This window comes from Labrus bergylta, chromosome 17 (assembly GCF_963930695.1).
Source record: "Labrus bergylta chromosome 17, fLabBer1.1, whole genome shotgun sequence".
Taxonomy (NCBI): Eukaryota; Metazoa; Chordata; class Actinopteri; order Labriformes; family Labridae; genus Labrus; species Labrus bergylta.
In genome coordinates, this window is record NC_089211.1 from 17,526,656 (window position 1) to 17,543,450 (window position 16,795).

The 16,795-nt window shown below is 40.4% G+C and overlaps 1 protein-coding gene across 2 annotated transcripts in view; it reads right to left on the reverse strand.

The window, feature by feature from the left end:
* ntng2b (netrin g2b) overlaps positions 1-16,795 on the reverse strand; it is a 79,950-nt gene that overhangs the window by 56,540 nt on the left and 6,615 nt on the right. For both annotated transcript variants that reach the window (XM_065965639.1, XM_065965640.1), the window contains exon 3: positions 6,886-7,529. In XM_065965639.1, coding sequence (XP_065821711.1) covers positions 6,886-7,529 — 644 coding nt within the window. The remainder of the gene's footprint in view (positions 1-6,885; positions 7,530-16,795) is intronic.

Sequence of the window (16,795 nt, forward strand, 5' to 3'; positions counted from 1 at the left end):
CAACACAGCAGCAAACTTTCTTAACAGACTGATTTTGCATCTGTAAGAAATAATTAGTTCATCCTTCAGGAGGCGATGTCACTTTAAAAGTGCACATCAGTGTTACTGAAGGTTTGTCATTATAAAAATTAAAACTCAAATTAGTATATAATATGTAATTTTATCTGGACCTTGAGTCCAAAATAAAGTTTTGATTAGAATGAAATTAAAATATTTAGTATTTAAGAAATTGTAAGCAACTTCTCCTGTTTTCCTATCATCCCCCATGTTAAGTTTCTTTTTTCCATGGGTTTCACCAGGTTTTATGGTTTATTTTTACAACTGTATAACAGTAGCTAAACCATCAAACTATGCGCTTCCTTTTTTTTTTTTTTTTTTTTTTTACTTTACTCCCACTGGACAGATGAAAAGAAAAGTAAACATCAATCCAGCTTAACTAGAGATATATCCTGGAAAACCTGCCGACAACTACATTACCGACAATGCAACTCTTAAGTGGGGATTTAGACCAACAGCAGCACTCCTGCGTCTGTGGTGGTAAGCTGTTTAAGGTGAGACAATAAACTGATTTCCGGCCCGTCCGACTTGATGAACTGATGAATACATTTAACAGTCTGTAATACTCACACGCAGGATTTTACCACCATCAACATGTGCAACATCAAGAACCTGTGACCCCTGTGATTGTCTTGTTCTCCTTCAAGGTGCACAGACCCTCAACTGTTTGAGTCAATGTGGGTCAGGTCCCAGCAGCAGAAATCTTTCATATAGCATGAATTACGTTTTTGGTAGAAATTCTCTCTCTGCACAGTTTTTGTTTATGGTAATTTCCTTCTTGTATTAGCAAAAACACATTAATCTTCTGTCAATTTGAAGTTTAGATTTGAATTAATCATTAGATCTCGATCCAGATGGGGCTCTGCATTTGCCAAAAACAAACATTGTTGCATCATTTTTTTATCTGGAAAGTCTATGTAGAAAATGTACGTTCATACTGATGGTAATGAAGAATCCAAATGTGAATATTGATTATATGTTATACTGTAGGAAGAATCCAGATAAACACAGTGTTGATTTATATCACGTGTAAATGCAAAGGCCTGTGGATCCTTATCCAGATAATGTATCCATATCACCATTATCATGGTGTCCTTCGACTGCACTCTCTCTTCCAAAGTTGATCTTTTGATCATTTCAGCATCACATTCTGAAAACCAGATTCCAGATATTTCAGGCTTGTACTAGAATCTGATCTCTAGATAATGTGCACTCATACAAGCCTCAAAGGACACATGAGCAATGTATTCAAAAAACACAGATCTGAGTGACAGATATATAAGGCAACTTTTCCCTGACCTGAGACGTACCATGTTTTTGAAAACTGCAGATTTAACATAAATGCAAAGTAAATGCAAAGGCCCTAAAATAAGATCCGCTAAAACAGATTTTAGATTATATCTAGAGCTACACCTGGAAATGCTGTGAAGCAGAGATAATACTATTTAAGTAAGAACTGCAAAGTTCTTCTGCCTCTTAGTCTGTCATGATTTAAACACATACAGGCAAATACAAACACCAACCTAAAAGAAGTGACAAAAACTGCTTTAATTCTCCTTGTACGACATGTTATCAAACACCAGCTAAGTTTTCTGTGCCAGTCTGTTCTAGCCTGTGAGGAGATGGAGAGCTTAAACCTCTCAGCACATTAGCTCTGTCAGCAGGGGGCCAGGATGGCACTGGGAGAAACACAGACACACGGTGGATAAATGTCTCAGGCAGGCATGAAACAACACGACCATGTAAGAACACTCTGAATATCATTAGCATTCATATGGCTTGTTTTTTTTTTTTTTTTTTTTTTTTTTTTCAGTTCTGCTCTTAACTCATTTTCACAACTGGAAAATAATTAATCGTTGGGAAGAGATAGGGCCTCAAAACAAGACCAGGCCTATCTAATGTAATTAGGAGTTAACGCACAAAGAACTTAATCTCTTTCAATTGTTTTTTACAAATGGATTGGCAGAAAACCAACCATGACGCTGACATTTGTGGATTTCTGTTTAGTGCTAATTAGCATGCTGTTAGCATGGTTACACAATAAGCTTTGATGGTGAACATTGTAATTAGCATGTGTGTTGCAATACCGATGCTTTTATGCTATTAAGCAAGCCACTGAAAGATTTAGTATTTCCTTATACATGTTTGTCCAATGCAGTATGCCAAAAATTCCAGAATCTTCTGCAACCTTCAGTCAGACTTAATGCAACATGCAGTGTTTGGGTATATTGATCCATAATCCATTGCACAGATGAAGACATGACACAACGACTGATCGGTGGAAAAAGCAAAGACATATACTCTATACTATAGCATGAACAGATGTATGTATGCCTAAAGTATGCATCAAAGTTAAGAGTAGGACAAGTTTAAACTTGCATGCATATTGTATCCAAAGTATACACTTTGAATAAGAAGCTAAGTATCTACTGTAGGACAAAAACAATTCCATGCATTGTTGGAAAAACAGGGTAAAACTTCTTAACATTAAGGGCGTTAACATTTTCACTGTAGCCATGCTAACATTAGCAGTTAGCCATTTGCTTTCAAGGTCATATGCATAGCCACTAGCATGATTGTACACAATTAATCTGGATACAATTTACAAACAAAACAAATAAATGTCATTTCTCATCATTTGTCAGTTCCACTTCCTAAAAATGTACCTCTTTTTTTTTTTACTATGACTGGAAAAAATGAGCACTAGGCAAATAAATACACACTAGTTTGTTTGAAACTCTGAAATTCTTTTTGGCTGAACAAATTTTCTGCAACACTGGTTTGGAATTCACAATTTCTTCATTTGCTCAGATTCTGCCAGGCTTGACTACACATTTTTACATTTTTTGTAATTCATTTGCAAAGGCCAAGGAAGATTTGAGTATTTAAGAAACACTTAATTTTCCAAAAATCATTTACAATGGACAAAAAATGTTACCTTCAATTGCCAAAAATTGTTTGTTTGAATTTTGAAATCATTAAATACTTAAGACTATATTTTGAGTGGACAATTATTAATCAAAATGGTTAACAACAGTATTTTTTCCTTTGAAGGAAAACAAAAAAGAACCCTGGTGCTAAAATAATCCACATCAGCTCTGTACTTTAAAACATGTGTTGAACTTTTGTCTGCACTGCTTGCTCAGATGACTGACTTAGGGCAGTAGTAGACACTCATTCTACATATTTGGCTTCTCTTGAATGTCATTCTTCCACCATCAGCCAATCAAATCAAATTGCAAGTCGAGGAGAGGAGAACAGCGATTACCAGAGAGGAGAGAAAAATGATGCAGACTTTTTCTTCTGCTCCATCTCCTTCTCTCCGGCTTTGCCCTAATCCACTTACTTGGCTCTTCCTGAGCTTACAGCCTTTCCTTTATTCCATTATAAAGACCCTACGTACGACCTGCTGCTTATTTCATTAAAAAGGCCCAATCCATGACCCAACGTCTAATCCATAATGCAGACTACAGGCCAGCCAGAGCTCACTTTAGTCCACACCACAGTCCAACAAGACGGCTGACAGATGGGATGGAGGGAGCCAGTATGGAGAGATGGAGGTTCAATGAATGAGGGGGAATTTGAGAGCTCTGCTTATGAGTAAAGCTTCCCGGTGAATGTGATTTCACTGATGTAAATGATGATAGAGCTGAGGCTTTCCTACTCTATCTTGATGATGATGGTTGGAGATGGCTTTCACATGGCCCATCAGTGATATGGAAATGGCCACATCTGAGGGTTGGATATAGCCCGTCAAATGAGCACTAAGCCAGAGGGCTGTCAAAACCCCAAACACCTTGGCTCATAGTTTATATTGTAGTCGGAGCTGTAGCTCATTACAGTTAACCTTGGGAAAACTTACAAAGTGAGTGATGCTGAATTGATAATGATATTCTATCGACTCTTTCCAATTCGACTTTGCCTCCCTTCCCTTTGACCTTCTCCCCTTTTGCCACCTCAGAAACCCTTGCTCCAACTCTGGCTGCCCTCCACCCTAAATGCCCTTTCAGAACTTGCTCAACATCAAATTTGCTGAGTGTTTTCATCACGTCCACAAATCTAAATTCACAGCCTCCCTCCCATCAAACCTAGCTTCCCTGCGTTGGCACTTAATAGCCGATCAGGTTTCGTTTTTATTGATAAAGCAGCACTATTTTTCCCTGAGCACCTGTCTTCTTGCATACCTGTGCCAGCTCTTTAGGCCAGTCACTCTGACAATGCAGCGTCAGATAAATGAGACACATCCTAAGCCGGTTGACGGGAAATTGTTGTTTTGCTGTTCTGCCCAGGGTCAACCCAGATCATGAAGAACAGTTAACTAATAATAATCACTTTTAACTGGGTTCAGCTGGAGAGGCATGGGGACACACAATATGGCCAGGAAGTGACTACAACCTCTCTCTCCATCTATAACACCAGCATATCTCATTACTGCTGCGACCTGTGGTACACTGCCACTCGGTCTTGATCATATAAAACCCATTTCAGTGCGGCCGTCCCCTGCTAAAGCCCCAGCGGAGTGGAATATTCATTATTCAAATTTTAAGCATTGGGAATCCCAATATGTTACTAAGGCCAGATGAGATGAGATGAAATAGCTTAGCCTTTTGTCCGGGGAACATTGACTAATCGTCTCGCTCCCCCAAAATCAATTTCCCAACCGTAAGCATCACACACTCCTGATTGTACTGTACTGTTGAAGACCCCCCTCCCACTATCACCTAATACTCCTGCTTGGCTGCCCAGAATAACTTATTGATTAGTGATTATGTTACGGGAGGTGTGGGTGGCCGGGGGCGGAAGATGGACTGGGCTCAGTCATCTCCACAGGGCTAAATTTGGGTCCTCTTGTTACCAGATCCAGCACATACTGACACTATCGCAAGCTGTCACCAGCCACAAGCCACCGGTCCTGCTCTATGGATCCGGAAAGACATTTAAAAAGTGTAGTGGAAGTATACAGTTTTAGAGAGCTTGCACTGACGGGAGGTGTTGCAGGCAAATCGGCACAGGAGGGAATTGGAGACAGATGATAAATTCTTAGATGTGATTCACTTGTAGACTGCTAAATAACAAAATAAGCACAAATATTTCAACACATGGATGGTTGATTATTAAATCTGCTGCTTGTGTTAGAGATTCTGGCATGCTGATGGACTGTTTCACCCCAGGGGCATTGGGCTGCTCTCTCTCTCTCTGATTCTGTGCTGAGCCTGAAAAGTGGCTGTGATCAATACCTGCAGGCCCTTTCCACAGTGCCAGAGGGCTGTTTGTGTGTGCGTCTGTGTGTGTATATGTGTATGTGTGTGTGTGCTGTGTCAGCATCCACTCAGGACTTCATCAAACAACCTCCCCATACCTTGACTGCACACACAAACACACAAGACGCCCACGTCGGACAACGCCCCTCTCAAACAGCCGCTCATTTTCACTCTCCCCTTCAGACACACCATCACCATCATTCTCTGGCGCACACACAGAATTCACGCCTCCTCCCTCCTGTTCCATGCCGTCCCAACAAGGATGTTAAATACCATTCAAATGTCAGCCTGCCGTATTGATTGGAATGATAATTCTGAAAGGTAGGAGAGATGGCTTGTTGATGCTAAGCAGGCGCATGACGGCCCGAGCATCCTTCACTGTCACAAAGTTGCCATGTAAGGGTTCCCGCTCCCCCGGCAAGAATGCGAAGGCGGTTTACGTTAGACCACCGAGGCCGTATGTTTCTGTCATTTATCATTGTCCTCACAGGGCAGTGACAGGCAGGTGGGGATTCATGTAGAAAGAGAGGGGGTCGTTTTAAAACGCCCCTCAGATCAGAGTGTTTGCATGGATGTGAGATCAGAGGATATTTGTTTTTCACCAGGTGCTTTTCCTTTTTATACTGTGTTTGAGCATGAAAGGATAAGTCAAACAACTTGCCGGTTGCTTTATGATTTAAAGTATGATCATCTAAACATATCCCTTGTTGACTTGAACAAATTGGTAGTATTTTGTCTGTATAGGCACCGGTGCAGAGAGCTTCAGTTTTATCTGCTGACGTTATCCTTATTCTGCTGCTAGGTGACTCGAACTTTGTTTGACTCTAAAGAGATCTAAAGCTTCCGAAAAGTGACACTTGGAAACTCTAAATAGCTACTTCCTGCTGAGCACAGTCCCCGTGAAAAGCCTTCAACTTCTGTGCCAGAATAATTCTTAAATGAGGGAAATTTTACATTACTAAGACTCAGGAGTTATGTTGTCTTTTTACAGTGCCTTTGAGTTGTGCATCAGCTAGGAATCTGAAGCCTTTTTATGCGTGTCAGACTGTGCGAGATTGGTCGAGGATGGGGATCAGAGGCATGTCATCAGCTCTCATCATCCATCTGTGCTGCTTCTATGTTTTAAAATGCAGCCAAACAGTGAAAAGCTTTTACACCTCCACAGGATTTCTTCTTCTCTCCCAGAGTCAAACAAATACTCCTCCATCAAATGGCTTGTCATTTAAATGTTTTTCTTGGTGTACTCTTATACAGGTGGTTTGTAGATGTTTGTTGTAGCTGCAGTAACAAAAAGAGAATCTGGTTCAACATTTCTAAAACTGTGCCGCTGTCTTTCGTCTGAAAAACCTCAAAGTTGGATTTACTTGATTTGTCACATAATGGGATCGAAAACCTCTTGTTAGGATTGACTTCCAAAGATGGAATCAATTAACTCTTACTCGCGCAGCAATGCAAAGATATTTTCACCTAAAGTAATAATCATGTAGTCATTTGCCAGTTTTATGTAAAAAATAGGGAAAGTGAGAAAAATACATCATAAATCAAACCAACATGGACTCTCTCTCACCTGGCAGGTACCTCGATGTTGGAGATGGCATAGAAGTACTTGAGCAGGTTGTCCCTCTGGACGTAGGTGCCTCCAAGGGCGGGCCTGAGAAGCCTCAACCTAAGGTTAGTGAAGGTGAAGAAGTCCCTCAATCCCTTCATACTTTCCATGCGAGTGTACAAGCTGTCCATGTTCTGTAGCCGCGATCCTGCAAACACAGCGAAGCGTGCCCGCACCTCGAACTTCACATTCTTTTCGTTCTTAGAGCCGACCCAACGCGAGTACTCCTCAGTGCAGATGACCCGCGTGATGTTGGCGGGCAAGAGGTCACGCACACGCTTTGGAGGCATGTTGAAAGCGTCTATGCAATCGTCGGCGTAGTACTGGTAAGCCTGCCAAGAGCGTCCGTTGTCCATGGACTTATCCATTATCATGATAGTGGGACGGCCATACTCAAAGGTGATCTGGATGTCGTCTGTGAGCTCCAGACTCTTGTTCCAGGACATGGTGATGTTAGCCAGCAGGGGCTCAGGGTGGCGCCTCCATGTGACTGTTTGCCAGTAGGTGAGAAGGCCATTGCGTTCGCGGTCCTGCATCAACTGAGGAGGGTGGGCCAAGTCTGGATTAGAAGCATCACACTCATCACTGCAGAGGTATGGATTCTCCTGAAAACGAGATTAAGACAGAGCAGAAATAATAAGTCATGGATTCAGAATTAATGTAACAATACCAGCTTGTCAATAATTTCTCGAAATAAACAAGAACACCTAGACAAATCCCACACTCATGGAGAGATTTACATACTAAGTGAGCCTGGGGCCAATTAAGCTTTAGGATCAGCTTCCAGATTCAGTCTTTGTTGTTAAGCTTGCAAATGTGAAAATTTCTTTGGCACCAATAAACACAATATACTTCTTTCCTAATGAAAGGATAAGCGCTCGGAGAAGAAACCCTTCATCCCAATTATGCCCCCATGCCCTACTGATAAGTTACACAACCTACCCCATGGACCTAAGTTGCCACTCTTACCATATAACTCGCCTCTGTTTATGCAAGCTAGCTAGATAACAACGCTGATACTACCTATCCAACCACATGGTCCCTTCTGACCCCCACACCTTAACCATGTAGACCGATGGGCCGCAAAAGCCAGGACATCACTGAGGTTGTCGCTTGGGAACCTCCATTCACCAGGGTTTTGTCCAGATTGTCCCTCAACACCTCAGCGAGGCTGGACAATTCAACTCTCCATGCTAGCATTCATAGGCCAACACAACCACATGCAGAACTTTTTTTATCTTACCCACTTTACCACATGGTCATCACAGCCCAAACAGTTTAGCACACTCAAGTCAACAATGTTAAGTAAGTGCGCTTAAAGTTTCAAAGCAGTCATGCTTGTGCTTAAGTAGCAACAGGTTCGATTTTTAACATATAGCTTGCTAACAATCATCCACACATCCATCACCACTGACCACAACCCTAAAAGGACTTATTCTGTCCTCATACTGTGTCACCTGACTTAAATGTCACATCACAAAAATAGGAGAGAGAGGACTCCTCTTTTAATAAAAAAAAAACAATGTTAAATGAACATAATATGATATAATCAAGGTGTGAATTCACAGCCTGAGGCTTGGTTAAGAAGGAAACCTTAATGCCCATATTTTTCAAGTACGGTATATAAAATGATTTAAAGTTGCATACCCTCATGAGAAATTGCAATTAGTCAAAATACTACTAAGTCATTTCTACAGTGAACACATGGCCTTTGGGGACCCTGTGGCATTTGGTTAACTAGCCTCACACGAAATCCGTCAAGCTGTTATTTCGGCTTAAATGCCTCAGATGATGAGAAAATATAACTCGGGCAGCAATATTTTTTAGCTTAGATTCTCTTTCAAGGCAACAAAAATGAACTACAGCTAAGAAATTAAATATTCCTCACAATGGATGCCCATCTTTATTTACTACTATAGTATCAGTACAGATTGAAAACATGTGACTAAAAATAATCAATAATTTAACAAAAAAAGGATGTGAGTATTTAAATGTGAAGCTGCTTTGACTCCTCTCTGTGACACTGAGGGACAGAGAGCTCAAAGTTAACTTGCTAAACAACACAACAGGATGTGTGAAGGTCAAGAGGATCGTGCATCATCACCGTCTTTGCATAGACAGCAGAGTGCTGCTGCACTTTTAACTCCAGAGAATTGATCCTCCTGTTCTAGCGATGCCAAGACTTTCAAGCTGCGGCTCCTCTACAGGACTCAGAAGTCAACGGGATTACTCACACTCTTCACAGAGGGCGACACACCTCTATCTACCTGCAATAAGAAATTACTTTCACTCTCTGTGAGGAGATCTCAATGTCCTCTTCTACCCAGAAAACAAATTAAGTCTCTGCTCATTGACATTCCTACATTTCCATGTCGCAAGAAATGTCAGGTCCTGCCCCCTCCATTGACCTTAATCCAGCGTTCGGTTTTCTTCCTCAATACTTGAATAACTTAATGTATTCCCACCTCCCCGAATCCCTAATTCCTCAGTCGTCAGCTCGTCACATTGAGACATTTGCAGACATTTCTTTTAAATTGACGTAGCTTACTGTTATAATCCAGTTGTCTGACATCTACATCACCACAGAAGTTCAATATTTGCACAGAAATCCCAGAGATCCTCTTCGTCATCTCTCCTGGTGCTTAATTTGCAAAATGCAGCTGAAGCTCTGTTTAGATTGTATCACATTCAGACGGCTCATCGCGCCCCCAGGATGTACTAATTAGCCTGATCAGGGCTTATTATTATTGTCTCTGATATCAAGTCATTCGTTTTATCAAAAGGGGTCGTTATTTGTTTAATTTGTCCCAGTATTCACTCATAACGCTACGCCTCTGGCTTCTTTCTTTATACTTTATTTGTAGCATTACTCGAAAACCCCCAGACCTGTCATTCCTGCTATAAATACATTTTGTTTAGGTGAAGAATTAGCTGCTGACGCCTGTGAAGTTTTCACTCCGCTGTGTTTCTCTCCACTTGTAGTAACTGATTACTTTTTATAGCTGATGTTAAATCCTTTTATTTATCGGGAATCCAATAGTCTGTCTCAATTTTACTGCATTCAGCCTAACAAGCTCTTGATAGAGTGCAGAGCATGTCTTAAAATATCCTCCCTTTTTTCTTCCACCTCCACCTCCTCTTCCTCTTTCTCCTTCCTCCTCTTTCTTCTTTGCTTTGCTTTTGTTATTTCTTGCCGTGAACGTTATTTCTTCTTCTAATTGTTTGAGTCTTCTAAAGTGTTTGAGAATGTGACCAGCTCATCTTGAAATGCTGTTTGGTGAGGTAATAAGAATGTGTTGACAACAACATCTACAAAAAAAGCGAATTTCAATGATTATTTTTGGAATATTTTTAGATATTTGAATAATAAACAGAAAAAAAGAAGAAAAGATGAAAAACAGCCGGAGGCAAAGTAGGTGAAATAAGGACTTGTGTCTCATCCCCAGTGACATCAAACATATTTGCTGTAGCAAAGCAATAAAACTTTAACATTTGCCCTGCATGTGACAAACAAGAGAATGACAGTACCTTGTTTGGGGATTCAAACCGTTTTTTTTTCTTTTTTTATTAATTCAGCATTTCTACTGTATGTTTCCACATGAAACAAATGTTGTTTAACCTTGTATTCACTTTTGTGTGTCACTCACTTTGTAAAGGCACTGGGCTTTTATTCATCAAACTTTTATTACATTACATTATGCTCCAAACTGCAAACTGCAAAAAAGTTCTGTGCTGAAAGTGGAATGGTGACGTATTTTTACTCATTCCTCACAGCAAACAGTTATAGTCAACTTTAAAAGCAGCTCTTCAGTGAAAACATCCAATATATGTATGAAAGCTCAGAGCAAAAAGAGCCAATCAGAGAAGAAGATTTACCTTACATATGTTCCTAACTTAACTATCTACCCCTGATGTATGTGGGTTTCTTGTGGGTTGTCTTGTTTTTTAGTTAATGGTCAGTGCTTTGATGTTAGCCATTGATAAATGTAGTTGCAAAAACAGATATTCAACATGATTTCAATGTTTAAACACGGAATAATAAATCTGGATGATGGGAAGTAGGCTTTAAAGGTCATGTATTATGCAAAATATGCTTTACTGAGGCGCGGATAGCCAAGCGGTTATGGCGCGCACCTCATGTATGGAGGCGATAGTCTTCAGCGCAGCATCCTTGGGTTCAAATCCGACCCTGGCCCTTTGCTGCATGTCATCCCCCATTCTCTCCTCCCAACATTCCCTGTTTCTGTTCAACTGTCCTACCTAATAATAATAATAATATGCTTTACAATGTTTTTTAAACACTAATATGTGTCCCCAGCCTGTTCACAAACCCCCCCTAATTATAAACAAAGCCTGTCCTTTTCGTCTGTTGCCTGCTCCACTTTTCAGAAAATGTGTGCGTAAACAGGCCATTTAGAGATTTTCCCTTCATGACATCACAAAGGGCAGTAACTCCTCCCCCAGGTGGGTGACACTCCCACAGCTAGGTGTTTGTTCTGCCCTCTGAGTCTGCCTTCAAAACCGTGAACAATAGGGCAAGGAGCAAGAAAACCCAATCCAACAAAGCCTTTCCAGAGGGGCATGGTCAGACACAGCTCATTTACATTTAAAGGTACAGACACAGAAACAGCCTGTTGTGAGCAGGTCTGAAATAGAGGGGTTTATAGGCATGATAAAATACAGGATCAGAGTGGATTTTAGACTTTTTAAACTTGTTGAAAAGGAGGCTAATATGTGACCCTTAATGGAAACAAAAATTTGGTGGATTATTTTGACGTGTGGTTAAATTAAGATTCGATCTCAAACCAATAATTGAAGCTCCTTTTAGGAACCCCTCTGTTTGTGTTGATGTTGGGGAACCATGTGGACGAGCGGTACCTCTTATCTCTTTCTCCTGATTTTTTCCTGTACGTGTGTTAGAAGTAAAAAAAAATAATAATTTGCTTTCTTTTAACAGTGAAAAGGATCACTCATTGAGGATTTTTTAGTAGAAAATGTTTATAAAAAAATAAAATAAAAAAAAGGTTTTGGCCAGTAATCATTCTACCTGACACCCAACATGTCACTGCTGTTTCAGGTATTAATAATAACAATAGAGATATAATCAACTGTGTTAATGTTTCTCTTGCTTGCTCTTTTAAGTCATAATCAGGTATCAGTATAAACTTCAGTCTGTTTCATAACGTGCAAAAAAACTCATCACAGGAGCTTTAAAGCACACCAAAAACAAAAGCCAAAATGGTTTAACATTGAAATAAATGTTCAATACATAAGCTAATGTTACATAACTTATTTGCTTTAAAAATCTGTTATTATTTCAGTTAACTTCCAGTAACAAAGTTGCATTATAGTTGTCTTCAGTTAAATAATTTCAAAACTACTAATCAGATTGAGCTTCCCCGTTTACAGAACCCTCCGGAGCTCTTATTACAGTTAAAGAGTGGAAGAAAGCCACAAGAAGTTTAATGAAGCGCTAAAGTTCAGAAAGTGACTTTTATCTTCATCTTTCATTTCCAGCAGTTTGATAAGACACTTGATTAATGTTCCTTCTCCTTGATGAAGGCAAGAGATTTCTTAACCAAATCCAACAAAATGCAGGAAAAATGCTGATTCATGCTTACTCTGATGACCAAAATTAGCCCCTACAGTACTTAACCATTTTAACACAAATTCATAAAACACTCAAACTAGGCCGTGTGTTCAGCACAGCAAAACATGTCTCCAAATGTATTGAATGTGAATCTATTTTTTCAGCATCAAACATTGACCCCTTGGAGACTAATAAGGTGGCGTCAAATAATGAAGTTAATTTGAAATCGTGCAAAAAAAACCAAACTAACAAGTTTTACTTAGCAAGTTTGCCCATATTTCTAAGAGTGTCTGTAACATAGTGAGCATACAGATGGAGAGGCGGATGACCAAACAGCTCGAGAACTTTCTCTGCCTGTTTTCTTATATTTTTCCATTTGACTGCATGATTTAAAGCTGAGCAACCTCTCAACATCCACTTTTCAACTTTCCAAAAGCTGATTGTACAATACTCAAATGATTTTGGGTGGAGTATCACTTTAAACAGCAGTTTTCTTCTTTATGATCTAAGCTCTAACGTGAAAGCAATACGGCACAATATCGATGGAACTGTGCGTGCACGGATCATGTGTCACCGCTTCTTCTCAGACCTTCGCTTGTTTTTCACTTGTTTTGCCAAGAAGCTGCTTCCGCCGACAGCTCTGCCTTTTGAACAGAGTCATTGGACTGTACCGCGGGGAAAGTGAGCAGTCAGTCAAACCCGCTCCAGTGGTCTAATAACAAAGGCAGAAGTTACAATCCTGCGAGGCCGACATTATAAATCATCTGATTTATGGTGACAATGCAGAGTGGGAAAAGTCCAAACATAAGCAAACGCTGAGGCGCTGCTGAGGGAGGCTGTGGATCACTATGCGTGTGAAGACACTGTATCCGCACAGTGAAAAAAAAAACAAATAAAAAAACTGCAGATAATCCATCTCTTTCCTCGCTGGAACTACATTGTAGCATTGTCCTCTATCTGATAACCCAATTATCTCCCTTGCACTGGCTCGGATAGAGATCACTGTCAGCGCAAACACACTTAGGATGATAATCTACAATACTCATAAGCGACTGCAACCGGAAAAGACAATTCAAATTAGATCCAGGAGGTTATAGTGAAAGTCAGAAGCTACTTATAGTCTGTTGTTGTGACCTCCATTAGTGCCTCTCCTGACCTTAGTGCAGACACACGTTGGCCAACACAGGATTGGATTAGTGCGCTGTTTTTCCGGGACTGACCCTGTACCTACAAATCCTATTTAAATGATCGCACCGTGACACCGTCCCAGATACAACACAGGCGTCACATAGCTCTGCTCCTGAAGTGTGTTTGTGTCAATAGAAGGCACAAGTCGGTTTGACTTGAAGAAGCAGGATCAATACGTCATTTTTTACGTCTTGTTGTCTCTTTGTTGGACTTTGAGTAAGCTGCTGTTCACTCTGACCTCTCTCTCTCTCTCTCTCTCTCTCTCTCTCTCTCTCTCTCTCTCTCTCTGCAAGGCCCATTAGGATTAGCTACAGTAGAGGTGATATTCACTGTAATGTAGAAGATTATTATCCCCCCTATGAGGGACTTAGGGGTTATGTTTAAGCCCTTTGTGTGCCCTGTCCTCCTCATCCCAGTCCTGCCTCCTGCCACTACTCTGGCCCGGCCCAGTGTATATATATCTACGCCAGGATACACACACACACCCACAAACACACTCGCACAAACACACACAGATCCAGGCCAACTCCTGCAGCAGGTGGCCCGCGCTGCTAAGCCCCTCCAGCAATTATACGCGCTGGGATCCTGTCTCCACGACAACAGCCGCCATGATTCCCCTCGTAATGAGTGACTTCCTTGTTTTTTAGTCGCTGGATAACAATGTGATCCTTAACACTCCTTTTTGAGTCTTCAAGTGTGGAAGTTTGTCTACCAGGACCAATTGTGCGCTCTCTTACCTCCTGGAAAATAATCTCACACAAACATCAGTTTAGAAGTAACTTGTTGTTTTTTTTTGGCATTTCCTGGAGAGAAACAAAGCTACAATTGTGCATTTTCACCTAAATAAAAGCATGGAGAAATGTCTTCTTCCCTCTCCTCCATCGCTTTTATGACCATTTCTGTCGCCCACGAAATATCTTCCGCAGCCGCCTCTCCCTCCCTCTCCTCTTTATTTCTTCCTCCACTTATAGAAGTTTCTAAGTTATATTGCTAGCAAGGGGAATAAAGGTAGAGACACACACTCAGAGAACACAATTTATTTTGTTTGGGAGAAACATCAAATGAAATGACCCTCCCATTAAAAAGGCCACCGAGGGGACAAGAAAGGGATATTGCTTTTTCACTTATGACGTTAATCTTTTATTTCATCCAAGGTTTTTCCATCATACAGGAGATTCTTGTTACTCTGAGTGAAATGTGTGTGTGTGAGACGTGTGTGTGTGTATTTAGAAGTGAAGCACATGTAAAAAATTGCAAGTCATATACCTGCTGTTTACTTTAATTACCTGTAACAGTGATCATTCCCCGGCTGTGAAATGTCTCGCCGTGCACCAAAAAGCAGTCAGGAAGTGTAAATGTGTCTTAGTTGTGTGTCTGTGTGGGCGGGTGTTGTTTATGTCTGTGTGTGCGTGCGTGAGAGCTAAAAGTAAATGTTGACTGTAGGCTTGTGTGATTGGCTGGAGGAGGAGAGAAGAAGAGGAAGGACAAAGCTGGGACAACATGCTGGGCTAAAGCAGAGGCAGATCTCCACAATCGGACCATGACCAGTGAAATTAGAAAAGTGTTTTTTTTTTAAAATGGGTTATAAATATAGCTAATATATATATATATATATATATATATATATATATATATATATATGCTATATATATATAGCACTGAAAGAACAAAATATCCAGGAATATTTTTTATGCAGTGCAGGGATGAGGTGAATTCAGGTAAAAGCTATTATCTTTTATGGATGCCTGTTATTAAATCTAAACCAATCACAAAGGAGGAGATGTAGATAAAGAGAGGCAGACAGGCTGGAAAAGGGATTTTAAGCTTTGCATTAGCTGTCTTTATATAATTGTCTCTGTTGTTTATTTCTAAAAGCAAATACTCCACTTATTCAGCATTTCACCGCTGAAAACTATTAGGTTCACAATCTCCTGTTTAAGTAACACAGAGCCAGCGATATATTTCTTCCCCTTTTCTATTCAGATCTCGCACTACATTACCCACTATGCAACATGACAATCCACTGTTTAATTGGAGTTTTAGATTCTATATGCTAACATCACCTCTGACCTCTTGCCTCAGTCAGTACGATACTAATTTCTGTCCAACTCAGCCCTCCAGATCTGATCCATTTTTCTCACGTAATTGACAGTATCAACAAAAGAGTGGAAAAGAACAAAGAAGACGTAAAGGGTATGAAGCAGCTTTATTACGTGCTAGAGGACCGCAGCGATCGATCACTGGTCATGTGATAAGAATATCATCAACCCCGCCCACTCGCTTGCGTTGAACCGCGTTTACACATCAGCTCATCCCAACTTCTTGTAGAAAATATACTCGGGGGGGGGGGGGCTGGCAGGAAAAGGTTCAGGTAAAATCGCACAGTTATTCAAATGTGAACCCCTACATGGGGATAATTATAGCAGTTTTAAGTGAGTAAATACAGAAGTCATCATAAGCCTCAGTTACTGCTGACTCAAGTGACGTCACCCAAGGCAATTTGCAAGATGTTTTCTGCGTTGCTCCTTTTAAAAAGTTTTAAAAAGAGTTTGTACGACTTTATTTCAGATATGCATTAGTACTTGTATCTGTACACAGCTGTGTAAGTGATGTTAAAGGAACATTCTGGTGTATGTTTTTTTTCTTGTTTTATTTATTGGGTTTAGTCCTTTTTTTAAAGAACTTTTACTCACCACCTCTTTGGTTCAGATCATTTAGATATATGGCCTCCAGGATTAAGAATGCCAATCAGGGCATTGAGTTTGTCTTTCGGTTTTTTTGAAAGTTTGAAATCAATACAAATCAAATTCAACACTCGTCTTTGAGTCTGACTTCAAGCCAACACAGAAAGCATCCCAACAGGTATCTCTGCTGAGAGAATCTCGATGAATTCCCAGTTTCTTTTGGGAAAGTTGTTGGAAACTTGCACCCCTCGCCTCAGTTTAAGATTATTTATTTTACAGTCCACAGTCTTACTCACAACCTTCATTGAGCGATTGAGAGTCTCCTCCAGCTTTGCAAACATTTCAAATCAACAGAACTTATCTCTGGTACTTTTCTGCAGTATTTCCATGGGAATTTTGCCTGCCTGAA